Source organism: Periplaneta americana, chromosome 13 (assembly GCF_040183065.1).
Source record: "Periplaneta americana isolate PAMFEO1 chromosome 13, P.americana_PAMFEO1_priV1, whole genome shotgun sequence".
NCBI classification, from domain to species: domain Eukaryota; kingdom Metazoa; phylum Arthropoda; class Insecta; order Blattodea; family Blattidae; genus Periplaneta; species Periplaneta americana.
In genome coordinates, this window is record NC_091129.1 from 11,623,309 (window position 1) to 11,644,202 (window position 20,894).

A 20,894-nucleotide genomic window follows, 5' to 3' on the forward strand; every position below is an offset into this window, starting at 1 on the left:
TTTCATGTTCGAGGAAAAGATTGAAAAAGCGAAACGTAGTTGAGCTTTTTTAATTTCAGAGAACATGAAAACAAACATACCGCTCTGTATCGTACATTATTTTGTGCGAAGATCGTTTATTACATGCCTGAAAGACGAATTTCTAATTAGTTGCAATGAAATCTCCATCTTGGTTTCTGTTTAATGACGCCAACTTCGGAACACCAAAATATCTTTCTTCAACATTGTTGCTGTAAAATGTTTTCTGTGTTTACTGTACTCCAGCAGGCCGTGATATACGTCTGTCTTCCCCCCCCCCCCAGTCTATAAATGCGAACTTAAAACAAACGGTAAGGTTATGTAATGATTTATTTTTCATTTTAATATTTTAACAATATTATTTATATAACATATTGCAGTAATAACATCGGCATCTGGAATCTCGTTGATTTTTTTACGGTTTTACTTGTATCAGGAATGCAGTAAGTTTCGTGGAGTAGTAGACTTTACTTAATTTTTGCAAATATTTAAAAACAATAATTAACATTGCAATTTAGGTGAAATTGCAGTGGTAAGTTTCCAATTTATAATCATTACTATGTTAAACGTCTCTAAAAATAATATGTTAAAAGCCTAAAGCAGTAAAATGAATGTCGCGCTTAAGCGGTAAGAAGAGGGAAATTGTTATGTGTGTTACGTTGGGAATACTGAATGTGGTATTTCACACTTACCGCGTATTGGTTCTGTGCGGAAAACAAGCAAATACGCACGATCTCGCACAAATACTTTGACAAACCTTGGGGGCATGTTCCTCACACCAAAACAAGAAAAAAAGTTCATATAAACATGTGTCCGAAAATCCTTAGTTTTTTAGTTATTAATGAAAGAACATAATGAAACGTCTGTTATATGTTGTCAGCTTGGTAGTAAGTGTTGCAACTTTAATTAATTCTGACGAGTGTATGTGTGTGTGGAAGCAAGAGGAGAACATTTTGAACATTTGTTATGAGTTTCTGAATTGATTAACGTTGTGTTTCGTGTAGAATGAGAAGGAAAACTTTTTTGTTGTTCTGTCGGACAAAATGTAATATGCTTACTTTGTTCAACGCTTCAATTAGGAGTATACAGAAATATTAATTGCCACGCTGAATAATACTGATTCAATATTATGTGCCAACGAACTGTTAAACGCCAGGAATTGACATGTCTTGAATCATAGCCAGGAAGAGAAAGACGAGATAAATAAATGTAAGGAAGTCAGCTACCTAATGAGGTTTGAAATATCTCGTACTCTAAAGCCTTTTAATAGAACAGAATTTCTCAAAAGAATAATGATTAAAATAGCTTAAATAACTTGTCCATAAGAAGTTTTTAATTTTGAAAAACTACGAATTTCTCGACCAAGTGTCGAGAAAAGAATTTTGAAAATTTCTGATTAATATATGCAAGAGGAAGTTTAAAAAAAAAAAAAAAAAGCAAAAAAACTCGTATATTATTCACTGGCTCTTGATGACAGCAGTGACATTACTGATACAGCAAAGCTTGAGATTTTTTATCCGCGGGATGGATCAAGGTGTTAGTACAGGAACCACCACTGGTTGTAGCTTTCATGCCAACTACCTTTCCTCCGTCTTCTTTCTTAATAGGCTGTCTGTCGCATGTAATCATTGCAGCTCGAGTTTTGGTCACCGCTGATCTATATAGCCCTACTACAAATTTATTGATCGGCTAGAACTCATGTTTATGAACGAGTTAAAATTTCAAAAACGCATTTTGATCACATAATGTGTTCTTATTGAACTGTCTGCACAACGATGTTGTGATCGCATAATGTGTTCTTACGAACATTTTACACAACAATGTTACGTTTTACACAACAATGTTACGTTTTACACAACAATGTTTCAAAATTAATTGTGATCGCATAATGTGTTCTTACGAACATTTTACACAACAATGTTACGTTTTACACAACAATGTTACGTTTTACACAACAATGTTTCAAAATGAATTGTGATCGTATATTGTGTTCTTAGGAACGTCTTACACAACAATGTTCTTAAGTTTGTTATACTTTGTGAATAGTACTGAAAGAATGGTGTTGCTCCAAATATTATCAGTGTTTTAGGCCGAGAAGAAGATGATGGTGACCTTCTTATGTACTCAGTGTTATTATACATTGTTCAGTAGGCCTAAAGTTTTACTTTTATATTATATAGAATCGAGACCAAAACATAGACTAGTGTAGAAGTTCTGGAACTCTAAATGTTCTTTGTAGATACAAATTAAATTCAAAACCGGCCTGTCAATTGAGATACTTTTTTTTACCGGTCAGGCTAGCTTTGTATTACTAATTAATTTTATTTGAAGTGAGTGTTGGTCTATTTGTTAGCAATATTTTTTACAAGACATATAATGTTATATAAATATTGTAGGTAGACGGAACACTAGTCATTTGAAATGAAAGTGGAAAGTTGCACTAGTTCCTCGACCTGTTGAAAAGTTACCACAATTTACTTCACATTATTTACCCCTTATAATAATATTGCATATTTTGAAAGAATAAACATTTTTTACACCAATTTTCCCTCGACTTATCTCATAAATTATATGTTTTTAAATTGTTTATAAAGCTTGTGCCTTCGTCTCTAATACATAAAAATAATTTAATAATTGAAAATAATAACGTATTCTGTAAAAAAAAATGACATCCCTTTGCCATGCTAACATTTTGTGTATCCCTTAAGAAGTAACGGTAAAGTAGGAAGAAATACCAATGCGAAGGGTGGGTCATTGTACTGCTACTCCAGTTAAGAGAAGAGTAAAAATTACCCTTTGGCACAAACATCCCAAATCAGTTGCTCTGAAAGAAAATAGTACTACTTTGAGTTTTCGTGAGAAGCTTATTCTGACATCAGGTGATATAGCTTGTCTACTGCTATGGCGCCAGTCACATCCAAGTTAAAAGATTGGATTTCAATTGACGATGCCTTTACTAGTGACGGCAAAATCGTACTGTGTAAAGTGTGTGACAAACGCATTTAAAAACTAAACTTCATGTCACAAATAAAAAACGTGTTCCGTCGAAAAAACAAGTTCTTCCTACACAAGTGGTGCTGAAACATTCTTAGTCTACTACCAGTGAATTTAATAAAGATTTGTGTATGCAGTGGTTGCTGCAAACATACCGTGGTATAAACTTGGAGTGTCAAAGTTTCAAGCATTCCTACGCAAATACTGCAACTTCAGTATTCGGGATGAATCAGCTTTCCGGAAAAATCATTTGAACTCCAGCTATACTGACACAATGGAAACGATTAGAGTTTAACTTGGCGATTCCTACGTATGATTTGCCGCTGACGAGACAATCAGTGACCGCAGAAAATATGGAAAAATATTTAATTATTAACTGTGCCTCCAAACAATAATTGAATGAGGTTGAATCACATGTGCTTCTGTAATTTTTATCATTGTGCAAAAATACATCTAATAAAGCTTAGATTTTTAGCTACATATTTCTTATTTTCATATTACATAAAATCAGGGCTGTAGTTAAAAATTAAGGGTAGAGTGGGATTTGAACCCGGATCTCCTGGTTTATAAGCCCAGCTCTCTAGCAATGAACCACCATGGCGGAATTAGTCGAGTGTGAAGCTATGTTCAAGTGGTTTAATGTTCTGTCAGTAAGATCAGATGATAAACTGATAGAATGGTGATAATGTTGGATGATGAAACTGGATAATCGGTGACATGAATCGGAGATAATGGACACACATTAATACTACAGATTGTATTCATAAGGGCTGAGAAAGCTGAGCCGATTGGATAGAAAACCTGTGTACTGTCTATAAGCAATTTATAGCGAGAAACGTGTTTATATTTATCTCGCTTACTTACTTACTTACGTACTTACTTACTTACTTACTTACTTACTTACTTACTTACTTACTTACTTACAGGCTTTTAAGGTACCCGGAGGTTCATTGCTGCCCTCACATAAGCCCGCCATTGGTCCCTATCCTGAACAAGATTAATCCAGTCTCTATAATCATGTCCCACCTCCCTCAAATCCATTTTAATATTATCTTCCCATCTAGGTCTCGGCCTTCCCAAAGGTCTTTTTCCCTCCGCCCTCCCAACTAATACTCTATATGCATTTCTGCTATTTATTTATTTATTTATTTATTTATTTATTTATTTATCTGTCTGTCTGTCTATTTATTTATTTATGTATTTATTTATTTATTTATTTATGTATTTATTTATTTATGTATTATGTATTTATTTATGTGTTTATGTATTTATTTATGTATTTATTTATTTATGTATTTATTTATTTATGTATTTATTTATGTATTTATTTATTTAATTATTTATTTAATTATTTATTTATTTATTTAATTATTTATTTATTTAATTATTTATTTATTTATTTACTTATTTACTTACTTATTTACTTTCTTATTTACTTACTTACTTATTTACTTACTTATTTACTTACTTACTTATTTACTTACTTACTTATTTACTTACTTACTTATTTACTTACTTACTTATTTACTTACTTATTTATTTATTTATTTATTTATTTATCTTGCTAAACATAAAATATAATATATACAAAAAAACTTTAGCTCGCCCCTGAAAGAGTAGAACTCGTGCTCAGGGGCGGATTCCTGAATTGAAATTAATAATTATACAATACAATTTGTCTTATGTCTACTATGCAATTATAGTATACAAAAATTTAAATTTACAAGTTTTCAGTTTTTATAAAATCCATACATAACTTTTTAAATTTAATACTAGAACTATTCGAATTGACAAGATTAGGATATTTAAATATAAATTTGTTATATATTCTTGGTCCTAAATTACTACTATGATTAAATACTGTAACAGTGTTGCATTTTGGTTCAAACAATCTTAAAGAATCCATACTTTTTGTTTCATAACTATGAGAATACAATTCAAAATTATTTCGATTTTTATGTATGAATTTCATTAATACAATATAATAAATTTGTCTTACGTTAAGTAGGCCTACATTAAAGTCTAAAATCAAATTTTGAGATGGAAAATCAATAGGTTTATGAAGACATTGGATTAAAATTGGATTTAAATGAGCTACCCCATACTATAATTCCATACATAATTACCGATTGAAATAAAGTTAAATATATTGTGCCTAATAAACTTATTCACAAGTAATTCCTCAATAAAACAAAATAATATACTATTTTACGTAATTTATTACAAAGGTAATTAATATGTTGGTTCCATTTTAAATTATTTTCTAAAATTATGCCTAAATACTTAACTTCAGAGGACTCTTTAATAATCAGACATTTACACTGTATAAGACAACAATCATAATTATGTAATTTAATTCTTAATATAGATGTAGGCGGTTTGTTACATCTTTCAGATAATGAGAATGGAATAATTATGGTTTTATTTTCGTTGATAGAAAGGTAATTTATGTCAAACCATTTTTTTTTATTAATTTAAGTCCATTATTTGAATTATTATTTGCATCATACTAAGTTTTTCAACCAAAAAGTAAAACTGTGTCATCTGCATAAGAATAGTGAACACCATTGTATTGTTGTAAGTCAATTTTTAATAAGTCATTAAAGCCACCGGCGTGGCTCAGTCGGTTAAGGCGCTTGCCTGCCGGTCTGAAGTTGCGTTCGGGCGCGGGTTCGATCCCCGCATGGGCTGATTACCTGGTTGGGCTTTTTCCGAGGTTTTCCCCAACCGTAATGTGAATGCAAGTTAATCTATGGCGAATCCTCGGCCTCATCTCGCCAAATATCATCTCGCTATCACCAATCTCATTGACGCTAAATAACCTAGTAGTTGATACAGCGTCGTTAAATAACCAACCAAAATTAAAAAAATTAATAAGTCATTAATATATATTAAAAATAGAATAGGGCCTAGAACTGTACCTTGGGGAACACCTATATTAATAATTGAAGGTTCACTTGTTTTCATATTACATAAAATCAGGGCTCTAGTTAAAAATTAAGGGTAGAGTGGAATTTGAACCCGGATCTCCTGCTTTATAAGCCCAGCTCTCTAGCAATGAACCACCATTCTGGAATTGTTCAAGTACGAAGCTGCGTTCAAGAGGTATAATGTTCTGTCAGCAAGATCAGATGATAAAGTGATAGAATGGTGATAATATTGGATGATGAAGCTGGATAATTGGTGAGATGAATCAGAGATAATGGGCACACATTAATACTACAGATTGTATTCATAGGGACTGAGAAAGCTGAGCTGATTGAATTGAAAACTTGTGTACTGTCTATAAGCAATTTATAGCGAGAGACGTGTTTATATTTATATCGCTTACTTACTTACTTACAGGCTTTTAAGGAACCCGGAGGTTCATTGCCGCCCTCACATAAGCCCGCCATTGGTCCCTATCCTGAGCAAGATTAATCCAGTCTCTATCATCGTATCCCACCTCCCTCAAATCCATTTTAATATTATCTTCCCATCTAGGTCTCGGCCGCCCCCAAAGGTCTTTTTCCCTCCGGCCTCCCAACTAACACTCTATATGCATTTCTGCTATTTATTTATTTATTTATTTATTTATTTATTTATTTATTTATTTATTTATTTATTCATTTATTTATTATTTTGCTAAACATAAAATATAATATATACAGAAAAACTTTAGCTCGCCCCTGAAAGAGTAGAACTCGTGCTCAGGGGCGGATTCCTGAATTGAAATTAATAATTATACAATACAATTTGTGTTATGCCTACTATGCAATTATAGTATATAAATTTAAATTTACAATTTTTCAATTTTTATAAACTCCATACATAACTTTTTAAATTCAATACTAGAACTATTAGAATTGACAAGATTAGGATATTTAAATATAAATTTGTTATATATTCTTGGGCCTAAATTACTACTATGATTAAATACTGTAACAGTGTTGCATTTTGGTTCAAACAATCTTAAAGAATTCATACCTTTTGTTTCATAACTATGAGAATACAATTCAAAATTATTTCGATTTTTATGTATGAATTTTATTAATACAGTGTAATAAATTTGTCTTACGTTAAGTTACATTAAAGTCTAAAAACAAATTTTGAGATGGAAAATCAATAGGTTTATGAAGACATTTTTTAATTAATTTAATTTAATTTATCTCGCAATGTAATAAAAGAATACAAGATTTGATGTTTTGTTGCAGATCTTCTTCCGATCCGGAGTGCTAGCTCAGTTGGAAGCGCAGAGAGATGAGAGACTCACAGATAATGTGGTCCGGCTTCAAGCCCGGTGTCGTGGTTACCTCGCTCGACGGAAACTCAATAAACTTAAGGTAAATGTTGGTATAGTATCATAAGAACAGGTTTTCAGAACATATTAATATCAATTCTTTCGATTACTATTTGCGTGCTATATTTAAAAAAAAATGTTCCCCATACTGAGAAAGTGTCTTCTGTTTCTGTACAATTTTCGCGAAACGGTCGTTTTTAATTTGTTTTATTTCTCACTCTTTTTTGTAGTCAAAAAATTATATTAGTCTGCACTGGCTCATAATTTTCCTATACACTACAGCAGTTATATAATATATAATTTGAACTGGTAATGGAAATTACGGGAAAACGGCTGAACGGATTTTAATCAGTGACCCGTCATTTTGAAGCTTCGCATCCAAAGATTTTCAGAAAAATAGTAGTTTTCAGTGAAATGTCAATTTTCCTACATCATTTTCCTATTTTCCAAAATTTCTGTCGTCATTGTTGAGAAATAATGGCTTTTCAGAATAAAACAAAATACACACTACAATAAACAATAGGCTATTACACGAAGGCCATGACCTGTAGGATTGCCGACATATTTAGAGTTCAAATTGAATTTGTTATTAAAAACTTCAAGACTCACTAAAAATAATTTACAGATCTGATTCTGCCATGTGTAATTTTCTGAGTACAGTTGTGTATTGGATATTAAATTCTACAAAACTTGAGGTGGTCTCATGACATTATTATCATTAGAAATGAAATATTATAGTTAATGCCATGATGTTAATATATAAAACTACTAAACTTGCGTAAGATAATAATATTGTTATTAAAATTCAAATATTTTTATAGTTATTAATCAAGTGGGATTGGGTCTTTTTCATATACTTAATGGCGGTGTGGTGTAGATATTTATATGCGTCATTCTCTTCAGTATTGGCTCGAGAGAGCGCAAAAATTACAGTTCCTAAGGAAAGAAGGTATTACTTACTGATAAGAGGCCCACAAAATGTTGTAGTTTCTCGATCACTTCAGCAAGATTTCTTAGCAGGATAAAATGATTTTACCTTCTACATTTCAAGCTGTACATGCAACAGCTATATCAAAATGCTATGTCTATTGTTCGAAAGCGTAGCAAACCTGACGTTTTTTAACTTTCGTCTACAATTCACAATGACCTGAAATAGCTATTGCTTTACTCCCACATGAAAAACCCACTGATCGTCCTGACATTGTTACTTGCGTTTTCGCGTTGAAACTCAAAAACTGAAGGCGGATAGGTTCACGAAAAAGTATTTGGCATAAAAACTATTCAGAGAGAATATGTTTCATTATTATGGAAGCAAATAATTTTCAAAATATCTGGTATTTTTCATTGAAAATAAATCTGAAAATTTTTATTTCACATCTAATGCTGCACAAGCCACTAGTTGAAATTATATTCATAATTCATGTATTTCACAATTTAAAATTATAATTTCCTTAATACAGAGACAATATTATGACGTGAGGCGAGAAAACGGCGGGTAACTCGTGGCCCACTGGGGCGAGCGCGTAACCGTTTCTCCAGCACTTCTACAGAGTGATTTATATAGAACTAACACATTTATTTCTTTCTTTATTTCAAAACCAATGATGCCAGCCACAATTTTGTTACACCTGAAATGTGGAGTATCTTTAGGAGATAACCTCTTTAGCAAATGTTGAAAATTCTGTATTTATTCGGCTGGAAATTCACTTAATGACCAGTTTTTAACGTCAAATTAAGCAGGAGTTTTGATTCCCTGTCACGAGATGCGCAGATGTTTATTCTTTATTCCTCATTGTTGGCAGTTGTTTTCGACATTTTGTTTCAGTCGCTGAAAATGCAGTACACATTAAATCAACGGCTCTTCCTTGTGAAGCAATACTGGATTACGAATTCAATTACAGCTACTCAAAGGGCATACCAGAGAGAATTTGGTGTTCGTAATACTCCCAAAGAAACACAATACTGGGACTGGTAAACAAATTGGAAACAACTGGATCTCTAAAAGAATAATATTTTTGAAGAGAATAAATATACAGAATAAAGAATAAACATCTGCGCATCTCGTGACAGGGAATCAAAAGTCCTACTTAATTTGACGTTAAAAACTGATCATTAAGTGAATTTCCAGCGGAATAAACAAAGAATTTTCAACATTTGCTATAGAGGTTAGTAATCTCCCAAAGATACTCTTCATTTGACGTATAACAAATTGTGGCTAGCATCATTCGTTTTGAAATAAAAGAAGGAAAGAAACATGTTAATTCTATTATAAATCACTTTGTACAATACCTAATAGTACTAACAATAAATGTTCAATAATTTGGACCTACCATGCTCACAGTCGTTGCTGAAAATGGCCCCCATTTGTCGCCACACACATCTTAGTTGTTCAGTTTCTTGTAGTTTCTTCTACCTTCTTCTGTGTTGGTGTTTTTCCATTTTCTCCTATCCTCCATCTTTTTCCTGTGACCCAAGGTTTCTTAATTGTCACATCTTCTGTCTATCCTGTTGTTTCTTCTGCTGTTATCTGTTTATATTCTTCATCTTATACAGTTTCAGTTGCTAGAAATTGGAACTCACTTCCGAGTGATGTAAGGGGTTGTTGGACAATAACTTCATTTAGGTCAAAATTACATAAATTCTTACTTAACAGATTAATTGCTGATTAATATTTGTTACCTATAATGAAACTAACATCTGTCCATTCTTATTATTATCATTAATTTCTCTAAATAGATTTACAAAACCTCTAATGGCAATTACATTAATATTCTCATTATGGAAATATATTTTAGATTTATATATATATATATATATATATATATATATATATTTATTTATTTATTTATTTATTTATCCCTGTAACATAGTACTAGTAAGCTTATATTAAATTAATTTTCATCATTTTACTAGCTAACTCAAATCTTAAATTAATTATAATTGATTGAATTAAATTAGCTCATAAATTAGTTACTACTTTACCTTATAGGTTTATCTAAATTTAAATAAATATGTAGTCTACTAGTCTTTAAAACTTTAAAACTTAACTGAAGAATATAGCTGGAGAACCTTTTAAGTGTAGTGTAAATATTTGTAATTTAAATATGTATTGTATTGATTAAGGTGGTTGAGTGGAAGAGAAGGCCTTATGGCCTTGACTCTGCCAGCGAAAGTAAAACATTATTATTATTATTATTATTATTATTATTATTATTATTATTATTATATAATTATTCTCAGGTGTGGAATATAATGCATCAGCTTTCTTTTGAAAATTTGCTTCAAGTTTTCTTCGTTCTTCAGTTTTTCTATGTTCAATTTCTTCGTCACCTGTCTTCCTCTTATCTTCTTCAGATGATTATCACATTTGAAAATAAATTAACAAGGAGGATTTGAGTTTTTTAATTGGTTAACTTGTAAATGTTTATATAACATAATGGAGTTGAAGAAAAAATTCTCTTTTATCTTAGAATAAAATAAAGACTGGATGAAAGAGTGTTTGCAGTTCTAAAAGTTTGCCAGTGTTTCTGTTTATAGATCTGGATATATGTGTTACGATATTACCTGTTTAATTATACATAAATAGTTTACGAGCATCCTGCACCATATACATGTTTACAATTGTTATATTTTTGAGAGTAAAACATTAATATTTACACCAGTTTGTGGTCGTTTCATGTTCACAGATCCAAGACCTAGCTGTCCGCTGCATCCAAAGGAACGTACGCAAATTCATGTCAGTGCGTGATTGGCCATGGTGGAGACTTCTCGTGAGGGTGACACCCCTTCTTAACGTGCATCGAACAGAAGAGGAGTTGAAGATTAAAACAGTGAGTCACTTTGATTTCGCCATTCTTGAATAGAGAAAGGTTTTGAAAAGATTTATATTTTGAGAAATATTAATCAAAGAGTGGTATTGATAACACAGGTAATATTCATTGAAATGTTGAGTCTTGTATTAAGGGGAGAGGATAGTATTTTTTAAAACTTTTTTCCTATTTGGTGTAAAATATTAATCTTTTGTATGTAGAGAACTCATAGCTGTGGCAACTCAACCAAATAAAAGTATTTAAAAAAATTATTTGGGGGCCCAATTTTGAAAAAAAAATATACCCAATGCAGGATTGTACTAAAACCGATATATCTAAAGCGTTTTTAAAGATAGATTCAAACAGTTTTTGCAATGTATTTGCAAAAGCATGTTCTACAAACTGTCTGTAACAGAATTTTGATATTAGTCCCTACGTTTGTAAAATAAACAATTACAATTTAATAACAATTGTTTTATTTCCTTTCTTGCAAACAAACGGACGTATTTTTAAAATGAAATCAATTAACAAAATTCTGTCACAGAGAAAAGTTTCCTAATAGTCTAAAGAATGTGTGTTCTAAATTTCATGCATGTATCTTTAATAGTTCAGAAATGATGTCCATTTTTGTCTGGCAGTGTAGCAAAAAATAAAAATGAAGTTATTGGATAAAAGCGGGCGTGTGATTTAAAAATCCATAGCGTAGGAAGTTTAAAAATGACGTCTCAACATCCGATAAGGGCACAAATACCCACAAAATGTTATGCTATGCATTCCACACATATCAAAGGGTATTTTAAAGATTTTTTTTTTTTTTTTTTTTTAATTTACCACAAACAACAATAAAAGTGGGCGAGTGATTTAAAAATCCATAGCGTAGGAAGTTTAAAAATGACGTCTCAACATCCGATAAGGGCACAAATACCCACAAAATGTTATGCAATGCATTCCACACATATCAAAGGGTATTTTAAAGAAAAAATTTTTTTTTTTTTTTTTTTTAATTTAATTTACCACAAACAACAATAAAAGTGGGCGAGTGATTTAAAAATCCATAACGCAGGAAGTTTAAAATGGCGACTCAACATCCGATAAGGGCACAAATACCCACAAAATGTTATGCAATGCATTCCACGCATATCAAAGTGTATTTTAAAGAATTTTTTTTTTTTTATTTAATTTACCAGAAACAACAATAAAAGTGGGCGAGTGATTTAAAAATCCATAGCGTAGGAAGTTCAAAAATTACGTCTCAACATCCGATAAGGGCACAAATACCCACAAACTGTTATGCAATGCATTCCACACATATCAAAGGATATTTTAAAGAAAAAAAAATTTTTTTTTTTTTTTCAAAATTTAATTTACCAGAAACAACAATAAAAGTGGGCGAGTGATTTAAAAATGCATAACGCAGGAAGTTTAAAATGGCGACTCAACATCCGATAAGGGCACAAATACCCACAAAATGTTATGCAATGCATTCCACACATATCAAAGGGTATTTTAAAGAAAAAAAATTTTTTTTTTTTTTTTCAAAATTTAATTTACCAGAAACAACAATAAAAGTGGGCGAGTGATTCAAAAATGCATAACGCAGGAAGTTTAAAATGGCGACTCAACATCCGATAAGGGCACAAATACCCACAAAATGTTATGCAATGCATTCCACACATATCAAAGGGTATTTTAAAGATTTTTTTTTTTTAATTTAATTTACCGGAAACAACAATAAAAGTGGGCGAGTGATTTAAAAATCCATAACGCAGGAAGTTTAAAATGGCGACTCAACATCCGATAAGGGCACAAATACCCACAAAATGTTATGCAATGCATTCCACACATATCAAAGAGTATTTTAAACAATTTTTGTGCGAGATCGTGCGTATTTGCTTGTTTTCCGCACAGAACCAATACGCGGTAAGTGTGAAATAGCACATTCAGTATTCCCAACGTAACACACATAACAATTTCCCTCTTCTTACCGCTTAAGTGACATATTCATTTTACTGCTTTAGGCTTTTAACATATTATTTTTAGATACGTTTAACATAGTAATAATTATAAATTGGAAACTTACCACTGCAATTTCACCTAAATTGCACTGTTAATTATTGTTTTTAAATATTTTCAAAAAGTAAACTCTACTACTCCACTAAAGTTATTGCATTCGTGATGCAAGTAACATTAAGGAAGCCGTGAAAAAATCAACAAGATTCCAGATGCCGATGTTATTACTGCAATATGTTATATAAATAATACTGTTAAAATATTAAAATGAAAAATAAATCATTACATAACCTTACCGTTTGTTTTAAGTTCGCGTTTATAGACTGGGGAAAAAAAAGACAGACGTATATCACGTCCTGCTGCAGTATAGTAAACACAGAAAACATTTTATAGCAACAATGTTGAAGAGAGATATTTTTGTTTTCCAAAATTGCCGTCATTGAACAGAAACCAAGATGGAGATTTCATTGCAACTAATTAGAAATTCGTCTTTGAGGTATGTAATAAAAGATCTTCGCACAAAATAATGTACGATACACGAGCGGTATGTTTGTTTTCATGTTCTCGGAAATTAAAAAAGCTCAACTACGTTTCGCTTTTTCAATCTTTTCCTCGACCATGGAAACGTCAACATACCGCTCTTGTAACGTATATTACTATTTTTTTAATTTACTCAATTTTCACCTAAAATACCGTCCTCTCCCCTTAAAATGGAAGCAAATACTGAATTTTCTAGAGAAAATTATCTTATGACGAGTTGCCAAACTAACTTACTATTATGACAAGAGTTGTATTGCATGTTTCTACGTATTCACATTTTTTAGGGGTTCTAGTGATATTTAACTTATTTTATATTTTTGTTTTCATATTTTCCGATAATGGTATATCTATAATGTGATAAGTTGAACTATATATAATCATAATTTTCCTTACTGTATGTACCTAAAAATATTGTGTTCATTGTATGCTTTGTACTGCACTATTTTATTACTACTACTACTACTACTACTACTACTACTACTACTATTATTATTATTATTATTATTATTATTATTATTATTATTATTAATCATCAATAATTGTCTTATTTTTTATACTTTGTATGTCTCATTTATTTTGACCTGCTGTTCACATTTTATTATGCTTTTTTCTTTCTTTCTGTATGCTATATATTATGTCTGATTTCTACTTACTTGTTGTTTACATTTTATTATTATTATCTTATTCAGTTTTGTGTGTAAAATTGTAGTGTACTTTGTAAATTTGTAGTGTTTTTTGTAACGCAGTTTTACTTCTGGTTGAGTGTTAGAGAAAGCCGTATGGCCTTAACTCTGCCAGGTTAAATAAATCATTATTATTATTATTATTATTATTATTATTATTATTATTATTATTAATCATCAATAATTGTTTTATTTTTTATACTTTGTATGCCTCATTTATTTTGACCTGCTGTTCACATTTTATTATGCTTTTTCCTTTCTTTCTGTATGTTATATATTATGTCTGATTTCTACTTACTTGTTGTTTACATTTTATTATTATTATCTTATTCAGTCTTGTGTGTAAAATTGTAGTGTACTTTGTAAATTTGTAGTGTTTTTTGTAACGCAGTTTTACTCCTGGTTGAGTGTTAGAGAAAGCCGTATGGCCTTAACTCTGCCAGGTTAAATAAATCATTATTATTATTATTATTATTATTATTATTATTATTATTATTAATCATCAATAATTGTCTTATTCTTTATACTTTGTATGCCTCATTTATTTTGACCTACTGTTCACATTTTATTATGCTTTTTCCTTTCTTTCTGTATGTTATATATTATGTCTGATTTCTACTTACTTGTTGTTTACATTTTATTATTATTATCTTATTCAGTCTTGTGTGTAAAATTGTAGTGTACTTTGTAAATTTGTAGTGTTTTTTGTAACGCAGTTTTACTTCTGGTTGAGTGTTAGAGAAAGCCGTATGGCCTTAACTCTGCCAGGTTAAATAAATCATTATTATTATTATTATTATTATTATTATTATTATTATTAATCATCAATAATTGTTTTATTTTTTATACTTTGTATGCCTCATTTATTTTGACCTGCTGTTCACATTTTATTATGCTTTTTCCTTTCTTTCTGTATGTTATATATTATGTCTGATTTCTACTTACTTGTTGTTTACATTTTATTATTATTATCTTATTCAGTCTTGTGTGTAAAATTATAGTGTACTTTGTAAATTTGTAGTGTTTTTTGTAACTCAGTTTTACTCCTGGTTGAGGTTAGAGAAGGCCATATGGCCTTAACTCTGCCAGGTTAAATAAATCATTATTATTATTATTATTATTATTATTATTATTATTATTATTATTATTATTATTATAATCAGTGCTTTTATTCTGGAAAAAAGTTTACCGGAACTCTATCACTCGATCACATTATACAACAAAAACGTAGGCTTAAAATATTAGGCCTACATAGGCCTATCTTATATTACAATAAGTTCCAAACGGAGCTCATCGATTTTAAGCATAACGGAAATTTTGCGAGTTCGAGCTATAGTTTCAGGATCAATAACGGAAGATGGCAGCACTAGATTGCATGAGTTACTTTTGCAGCAACGATAATAATGAGAAAATGTAAACTCTTGGACTCGGCAGTGGCGGCAATTTTAATTTTCAATTACACTTATAAAATATATCTCGTTGGACTTTGTAATGGCAAAAAGTTTACCGGAACATGTTCTGGCTGAAAAAAAGCGCTGATTATAATTATAGGTTTGAGCAATATTTTAAATCCCTATACAGTTATATTTTTTAAATAAATAAAAATATGTAAACTTCATCCTTCGGTGTTGTAGGGGAAGTAGGCCTAATAGATAATTTACTTATATAGCAAGCTGTGGATGAAAAGTGTCAGTTGATGTTAGATGAATAGCTCTGGCACAATAAGCAATGAATGCCCGTACAATTGTAGCTCTTAAATGGATATTGTGTGAAGAATGGAAGTCGTATGGAATAACTCAGTTGACTGCATGGAAGTCGTGTATAAAGTTACCGTTACTTACGAAGCTAGTTATTCGAGAGTGAGTTTTTTTAGTAGAGAGATGCTGTGTTTATTGCAAAACTTTTACTACTTGTATTAACTGTTTGAAATGTTGTGCTCAAATTAAAAAAGAAATTCGTACAAAGATTTCACTCTTCCTTTTTTTTCTGGTGTTTAGGAGGAACTAGAGCAACTTAGAGCGAAGGTGGAAAAGTTAGAGCAGGAACGAACTCACCTCAAACACGATAATGATCGGCTCGAAGCTAAGGTAAGTAAAACGTTAAATTTGTAAAAACGGCATGTTCGAGTATGGCTTCATTTGGAGACAGACATTGAGTGTAATTTTGACGAAATGCACACACATTCTTTTACTTGTACTGAAATAATTTCCACTACAATGTACTGTGAATTGCAAAGGACACAAAACTAATGAAGTAGACATCTATTTATATATTGCGTGAATGTAGGTACTGTACGTCAAGCAATTTGTGAAAACATAAACTGATTTAAACTTAACATAAAATTAATTTTTAGTATCCCATTAGTACTGGTTTATGGCTGTGAGACATGGAGAACAAGTAAAATTATAGAAAATAAACTGCAAACATTTGTTAACAAGAATCTTAAAAATTAGATGCCCAGATATAATCAATCACAAACTCAGAACTATGGAAGATAACAAATCAGAAAGAAATCACAATAGAAATCAAAAGACGAAAGTGCAATTGGTAGGGCACACAATCAGGAAAGAAGATGGAGCAGTAGAAAGAATGGCTTTGGATTGGAACCCCCAAGGTAGTAGAACAAGAGGAAGGCCAAAAAATACATGGAAGAGAACAGTTTTGGAGGAAATTGCTAGGGAGGGGAAAACATGGAGCGAAGTGAAGAAGTTGGCTACAAATAGGGTCCGATGGAGGCACTTTGTGAATGCCCTATGCTCCTCGTGAGGAGATTGATTGATTGATTGATTGATTGATTGATTGATTGATTGATTGATTGATTGATTGATTGATTGATTGATTGATTGATTGATTAGTACTGGTTTGGAATAATACCTACTATCAATGTTGATCTTTGGCTGGATTTTACTCGTTCATTATGCATAGTATAAAAAAAAGTATATTGTCGATTTCACGACATTACACTAATAACCAGTGGCGGCTCGTGGGTATTTAATTCAGGGGGGGCTGCATACAAGAATAAACCATGCAACGTACCTTATTTAAAGATTAGTTCCATGCGCCTTGTCTTGTAGGTTGCAAACTTTTGAATCATCTTCTTATTAAAATCCGATATGTCGTTTAACATAGTCTTTACAATGGAAAACATAGCTAATGCGGTCAGTCTCTCTTCTCTCATCGTATTTCTGAGATAGGATTTTACTCTCTTCAAACACGAAAAGCAATGTTCTGGTTCGGAAGTTGTCATTGGTATGGTGATAGCTATGCGTAGTAGTTTCACAACTTCTGAAAATGAGGCCTGCAAGTTCTCAGATAGAAGAAACTGCAAGAGCTTGACTGCGTCACTGACATTTCTGAATTCTTGTCTCTGATACAGCACAGTGAGTTTCGTTTTTAGTTCGTCTTTATCGAACATTGGAAAAAGCTTCACACATACATTTAGGTCATTTTCAGGAAATGAGCTTTTGTAGCATTCAAATTGTTCTTGACACAGAAGAGAAGATAATATCAGATGATCTATGAACTGGTATCGGGTGTTAGCTTGTGTGAAAATGAGGCCACACACTTCCTTGGCTGCCGCAACCCTTGTCTGAATCCCTTCTACATAGGACAGACAGGCAGATCATTTCAAACACGTTATGAAGAACACATCACAGCCATAACAAAACTACAAAACACCTCCACATGTGCAGAACACATCACAAATGCTAACCACACCCACAGAGACATCAACACAGACATGGAAATACTGCACATCCAACCAAAAAGCCAGAAATTCAACACACTAGAACAATATGAAATATACAGACACACCAAAACACACCCTGATCAAATTCTCAACACACAGCTCAATTTCAGAACACACACACTCTTTGACTCTACATTACGCCACACGAACACACCCTCACAGGAAACAAAATAAGAGACGCCAAGACCAACAACGACTAGTTCTGAGGATGACCCATGAATAGATCGAAACATGTAAACAAGGTACGTTAGAATTTAACACAAGAAAGTCTTATCATACATATTCCGAAGAGATGCGTATTAGAAATTGTGTAATCAAGATGTATTAATTTACAGTCACTGATAAATGTATCGCACTACAAGATACCACTCCCCTCTACCTCTCCATAGGTCTTCTCCTAATTGTCTTCTTTCCATAGTTTCCAGAATGCCCTTTTTCCATGTTGTCATAGGTCTTCCTCTTTTTCTTCTTCTTGATGGGATCCAATTTATTTATTTTTTATTTTAGTAGGTTATTTTACGACGCTTTTTCAACATCTAAGGTTATTTAGCTTCTGAATGAGATGAAAGTGATAATGCCGATGAAATGAGTCCGGGGTCTAACACCGAAAGTTACCCAGCATTTGCTCATATTGGGTTGAGGGAAAACCCCGGAAAAAACCTCAATCAGGTAACTTGCCCCGACCGGGAATCGAACCCGGGCCACCTGGTTTCGCAGCCAGACGCGCTGACCGCTACTCCACAGGTGTGGACCATGGGGTCAAATCATATGCCAACTTTGGTAATCTTTCCGTATTCATTCGCATCATATGCTCATACCATATTAGTTGTTTTGTGAAAATATCCTCGACAATATCATTCTTAACTTGCATTTTCTCTCTGATTATATCGTTTCTAATTTTATCTCTTCTTGAAATGCCTGCTGATCGTCTCCAATAATCCATTTCTAAGGCCAAAAATTTATTTTTGAATGCGTTTTGCAATTGCCAAGTTTCTGCCCCATATAAAGTTGTACTTCTCACAATTGATTTATAAATTTTATGTTTAGTTTCAAATTACCAGGAAACAATTGGCATTCATACAGTCCTCCCTGTAGATTGAAAACTCGAAAAAGTTTCATATCCATGGTTCAAGAATTAAAACAGAAAATCAATATCCCGAATTTAAAAGAAAACCTACAAATTAAACCAAGCCCTTTAACTCTATTAAATATAGAATATAATCTAAATTTAACAGAAGAAATACTGAAATCAGAAGTAAACACTGAAATACTGAAACAATTGTCTTTAGAGACAATTAATATTAGGTACCCTCCACAAAACTGGCTTCATTTATACACTGACGGATCCTTGATCTCCAGAGAACAAGGTGCCGGTGCAGGTGTTACGTGCTGTCTCTTCTCACTTTATAGATCTCTTGGATATGGAACAACAAGTTTTGATGGAGAAATCATTGCAATAAGTGAAAGTCTCAGGAATCTTCTATGCCACATCAATAAATTTAAGAATGCAGTTATATTGTCAGATTCCAAAGCAGCTATTCTATCAATAGTCTCTAAACACACACCTTCATCTCAAACAGCAGAAATAACTGAAATGCTCTCTCAATTAATATCACTCAATAAAAGAATTGTATTCCAATGGATACCATCCCATTGTGGAATCCTGGGAAACGAGAATGCGGATGCTTTAGCAAAGAAGGGCAGCACTGCTACTTACAGACCTGTTACTAAATCTACGTATTACTCTGTGAAAAGATTTATTAAATCTACATACTTAGACTTCAACAAACAAAATTTGATAACTCAATCCCATGGGAAAAAATGGAACTCCCTGCATCAAAATCCACAGTTAATTCCCGATTTACCACGCAAATCGTCTGTAGCTGCATTTAGATTGGCAACAGGCCATGATTGTTTGGCCAAACACCTGCATAGAATTGGAATATATCAGTCCCCTAACTGCCCATTGTGCAACTCAAACCAAGAAATGGATTCGGAACACCTCAAAATCTGTGCTTCAGTGGCTGGTCTTGATAATATCTTCGAAAAATATTGGAGTGCAAGAGGTCAAATGACTTTATTGTCAAACGCCTGGCATTAGAAAACAACAACAACATGTTTAGTTTCAATTCTGATTTTATTGTCCCATAATACTTGACTAAGAGTGGATATTGCATATTTTCCTTTATTCAAACGTTCTTTAATTTCTACATGATTCCTTCCATCATCTGTGATTGTAACACCTAAATATTTGTATTTATTACTATATTTAATAACACCTTTATTTTCAAGTATCAGATTTTGTTTCTTTTCCCCAATGACCATATGATGAGATTTTTCAAAATTAAATTTTAATCCAGATTTTTCATATTCTTCAATGAGTTTTCTGCTCATGTATTCAATTTCATCATAGTCTTCTGCTAGTATAATTTGATCATCAGCAAATTGTAGAGTATATATATTTTTGTCACCAACCAAAACACCCATATGCCTACATTTCTTCTTCTATCCTTTCAGAGCTTCTTCCAGGTAAATTTTAAACAGTGTTGGAGTTAGGCAGCATCCCTGGCGTAATCCTTTAGTATGTATGTATGTATGTATGTATGTATGTATGTATGTATGTATGTATTTATTCACACTGCAATGGGTATATACCCGGTGGCAGTGGTAACTAATTACACTCAATAATGACAATAATAAACTTATTAATTAAAAATACAATTAATGATAATACTAATAATTAATACTAATAATAATAATAATAATAATAATAATAATAATAACAACAACAACAGGGAATATACTAAATTAAA

General features: G+C 31.9%; 1 protein-coding gene across 4 annotated transcripts in view; it reads left to right on the forward strand.

Moving 5' to 3' along the window:
• Mhcl (Myosin heavy chain-like) overlaps positions 1–20,894 on the forward strand; it is a 921,190-nt gene that overhangs the window by 809,729 nt on the left and 90,567 nt on the right. For all 4 annotated transcript variants that reach the window (XM_069842911.1, XM_069842912.1, XM_069842913.1 and 1 more), the window contains 3 exons: positions 7,206–7,334; positions 10,978–11,121; positions 16,331–16,420. In XM_069842911.1, coding sequence (XP_069699012.1) covers positions 7,206–7,334; positions 10,978–11,121; positions 16,331–16,420 — 363 coding nt within the window. The remainder of the gene's footprint in view (positions 1–7,205; positions 7,335–10,977; positions 11,122–16,330; positions 16,421–20,894) is intronic.